Genomic DNA, 3,014 nt, shown 5'->3' with positions numbered 1-3,014 from the left:
GAGTCTGAGCATTCATAAGAGGCTGAGGGCATCCAGAATGAAGAAAGACTGAATGGTGGCCTCCCTGGGCAGCATCATTCAGCTGCCTCGATTCCCACCCACCCCATGGCTGACAAAGTGGACACCTTTGCAGCCAATAAGAAAGTCAGGTTCTCTCCTCAAGTCAGGCAGGAGCCCAGCCAAGCCTGGGAGGTCACTGACCCGCACCCAAGGTAAAGACGACCTGAAGTTCATCATTCTCTTCAAATCATTGTAGACAAATTTCCCAAGAATGTACACCTGTTGTCCTTGATTTGGGGCCTGGGCTAACAAATTTCTAAAGCAGTGTGGAGCCTGCATGTGGACTTAGCTCTGTGACCTTGGACAAGATACTTAAACTCTCTAGACCTCGGTTTCCTCATCTGTGTTTCAGAGAGGACACCTTATTCCAGATATTGTCTGAGCAATGCAGAATAAGGCAGGTTCTTCACCTCCCTTGCTACAGACCCTCTACTTCCATTAATGCAGCCAGAGACAAAGCTGGTTTTACTAGAGTGTTCAAGAGTATGCAGTGAGGCTGGGAGTGAGAAGATGCCTGCGGCCTGCAGTAGAAGCTAATATGTCCCTGAATGTCTCTTCTCCCCAGGCTGGCATGATCATAGACAACGGAGTCAAAACCACCGAGGCCACTGCCAAGGACAAGCGACCCTTCCTCTCTATCATCTCTGCCAGGTAACAACCCTTGGGAAAACATACACACCATGGTGACCTCTCCATCCAGCTCCTTTCTCCCGCTCATTCAGTCATTTATTCTGCTGAGCACTTTCTATGTGCTGAGCATTGAGCTGGTTGCTAGGGGTACCGTGGTGAAAAATCTGAGCAGGGCAAAGTCTGAATTAGGATTCAGGCCCCAGTAGCCAAAGGGAGACAGAAATGCCTCAAGTATTCTAGATCCCTCAGCAAAGCCAATACCTGGTAAGTCAATAGGAAAGGCCAGGGGCACAGCAGGTTGGGCTGGGATAAAAAGGCAAAGAGAAAAGAAGAATTTCACCATCAATTTAATGGGAAAGAACATGCGGTTATGCCTATAAATAAATCTGGAGCTCAGCTGAAGGCCAGGGGCTGCTTTTCAAAGGTGTTGTCAAAACCTCAAGGTAATTAGTAAAACTAGTACCCTTTAAAGAGGCCGAGTTGCTCAGTCCCCATCAAAAGTGAGGAACACTAGTCACATGATAGCGTCCACAGAACACTTCAGCTGGACTAGACATTGATGAGCGTCCAGGCTCAATACTTCATTTGGTAGCTAAGACAGGCTGAAAAAGGCACGGGTTCAGGTTACCTGCCAGTTAGTGGAAGAGCAGGGTATCCCCAGCCTCTCATTCCAAGCCACATGGACTGCAGTGCGTGCCCTGTTTGGGATGCACTGTCTGAACTTTCCCCTGTGCTTTGACCCCTCTTTGGGGAGGGCCCTTTAGTGCTGCTGATGAACAGAAATGACATTTCTGTAGCTGCACAGGGCTGGGCCCTGGAGAAAAGGCCTTCTGATCCTGCAATAGCTCAGAAAGTTTATTCCAAATGCTAATGGGTTTCTGTTTTCTCGCCTTCTGGGGCACAGTGAGTAGAAAGAAGTTTCCAGAGCCTAGAAGGGAGTCAGTACAGGTGTCCCCCAACCCCACCACCTGTGCCCTTCCATGGTGTGTTCCAGATACAGCCCTCACCAGGATGCTGACCCGCTGAAGCCCCGGGAGCCGGCCATCATCAGGCACTTTACCGCCTACAAGAACCAGGACCACGGGGCCTGGCTGCGTGGTGGGGACGTGTGGCTGGACAGCTGCCGGTGAGTCAGAACCACGTGTGGTGCTGGCACAAAGTGGGCAGAGGGGAGGAGAGCAAGGCAGAGAGAGGCAAGAGGACAGACTGACGTTTGGCCTTTGGTCTCCCACCCGGGCACAGCATAGAGTGGCAGCAGGCGGTAGCAAAATAATAAACAAACAAACAAACAAACAAACAAACAAATGAAAACCATCTGAAAACAGCATAGTGGCTGCAGAACACAGTGTCAGGTGCTGTGGGTCATGATTTGCCTCCAAATAGCCATTGGACTTGGCTTTCTTGAGTACACGGGGACAGGGAAGAAGAAGGAATCCAGAACATTCTAGGCCCTACTGTGTGCCAAGCCTTGGTTGCATTTCTTTCTTACCATGCTTCTCAGTGATATCAATTATTGCCTCCATTTTAGAGATAGTAAACTGAAGCTCCGTTGAGTGAATTTCCCAAGGTCGCACATCTAGTTAAGTGATTGAGCTGGGACTAGAAGCTCCGGTTTGTCGGTCTCCAAGGCCCAAATGAAAAAGGCAAGGAACACTGAGTTCTAATATCAGGTCCCTATGCAGAGCCACCAACCCACACTGGACCAGGATCAGAGGGACAGGCAGCTGAGCTGGGATTTGTTTTCAAGGAGTATTGTGAAATATTCTCCTGTCTGCCTTTTGTGTTAGAAATGGGAGATCAGAAATTCTATGTGGGAAACAAACATATTTCTCCATTTTACTGTGACCAATTAAAGGAGAAATAAAGGTGAAAGGGAAGAAGAGGGAGTGAAAAGTGTGTGAGGAGGAAAACAGAGATGCAGAACGGACAGAGAGAGAAAGAGAGAAAGGCTGCTCAGAAAAGCAGAGGCCTGGGGAGAGACTGACTTGGGATGCAGCCCCGGGAAGACAGCGAGAGACAGACACAGGAAGGAAACTTTGCGAAGGAAACTTTGCTGGTAGAGACAGAGGGGCCTTCGTTTTGCATAGAAAAAGGGAAGTCACTTGTTTTGAGAAGAAGAGAAAAAGAGAGCATATTCTGAATTTCTGGAGGGCATTTAGGGGAAGCGGGGTCAGGCTTGTTCTGACTGGCTCTGGAGGGCAGAAGCTATAGGCACCGGGCAGATTCCAGCTCAGTAGAAGCGCTTTCCTGCAATATGAGATAGGAGTCCCTGGGATAAGCTGCCAGGCAGCTCATCCCTAGAGCTGAGGCCCAGTGACACTTGA

General features: G+C 49.3%; 1 protein-coding gene across 2 annotated transcripts in view; it reads left to right on the top strand.

The window, feature by feature from the left end:
* The window catches only part of CEMIP (cell migration inducing protein, hyaluronan binding), an 85,787-nt gene that overhangs the window by 57,743 nt on the left and 25,030 nt on the right, over window positions 1-3,014 (top strand). For both annotated transcript variants that reach the window (XM_008587591.1, XM_008587590.1), the window contains exons 17-18: window positions 626-711; window positions 1,685-1,816. In XM_008587591.1, the coding sequence (XP_008585813.1) occupies window positions 626-711; window positions 1,685-1,816 (218 nt within the window). The remainder of the gene's footprint in view (window positions 1-625; window positions 712-1,684; window positions 1,817-3,014) is intronic.

This window comes from Galeopterus variegatus, unplaced genomic scaffold (assembly GCF_000696425.1).
Source record: "Galeopterus variegatus unplaced genomic scaffold, G_variegatus-3.0.2 Scaffold4461, whole genome shotgun sequence".
Taxonomy (NCBI): Eukaryota; Metazoa; Chordata; class Mammalia; order Dermoptera; family Cynocephalidae; genus Galeopterus; species Galeopterus variegatus.
The sequence above is the reverse complement of the archived record's forward strand: the minus strand, read 5'-3'. Positions and strand labels throughout refer to the sequence as shown.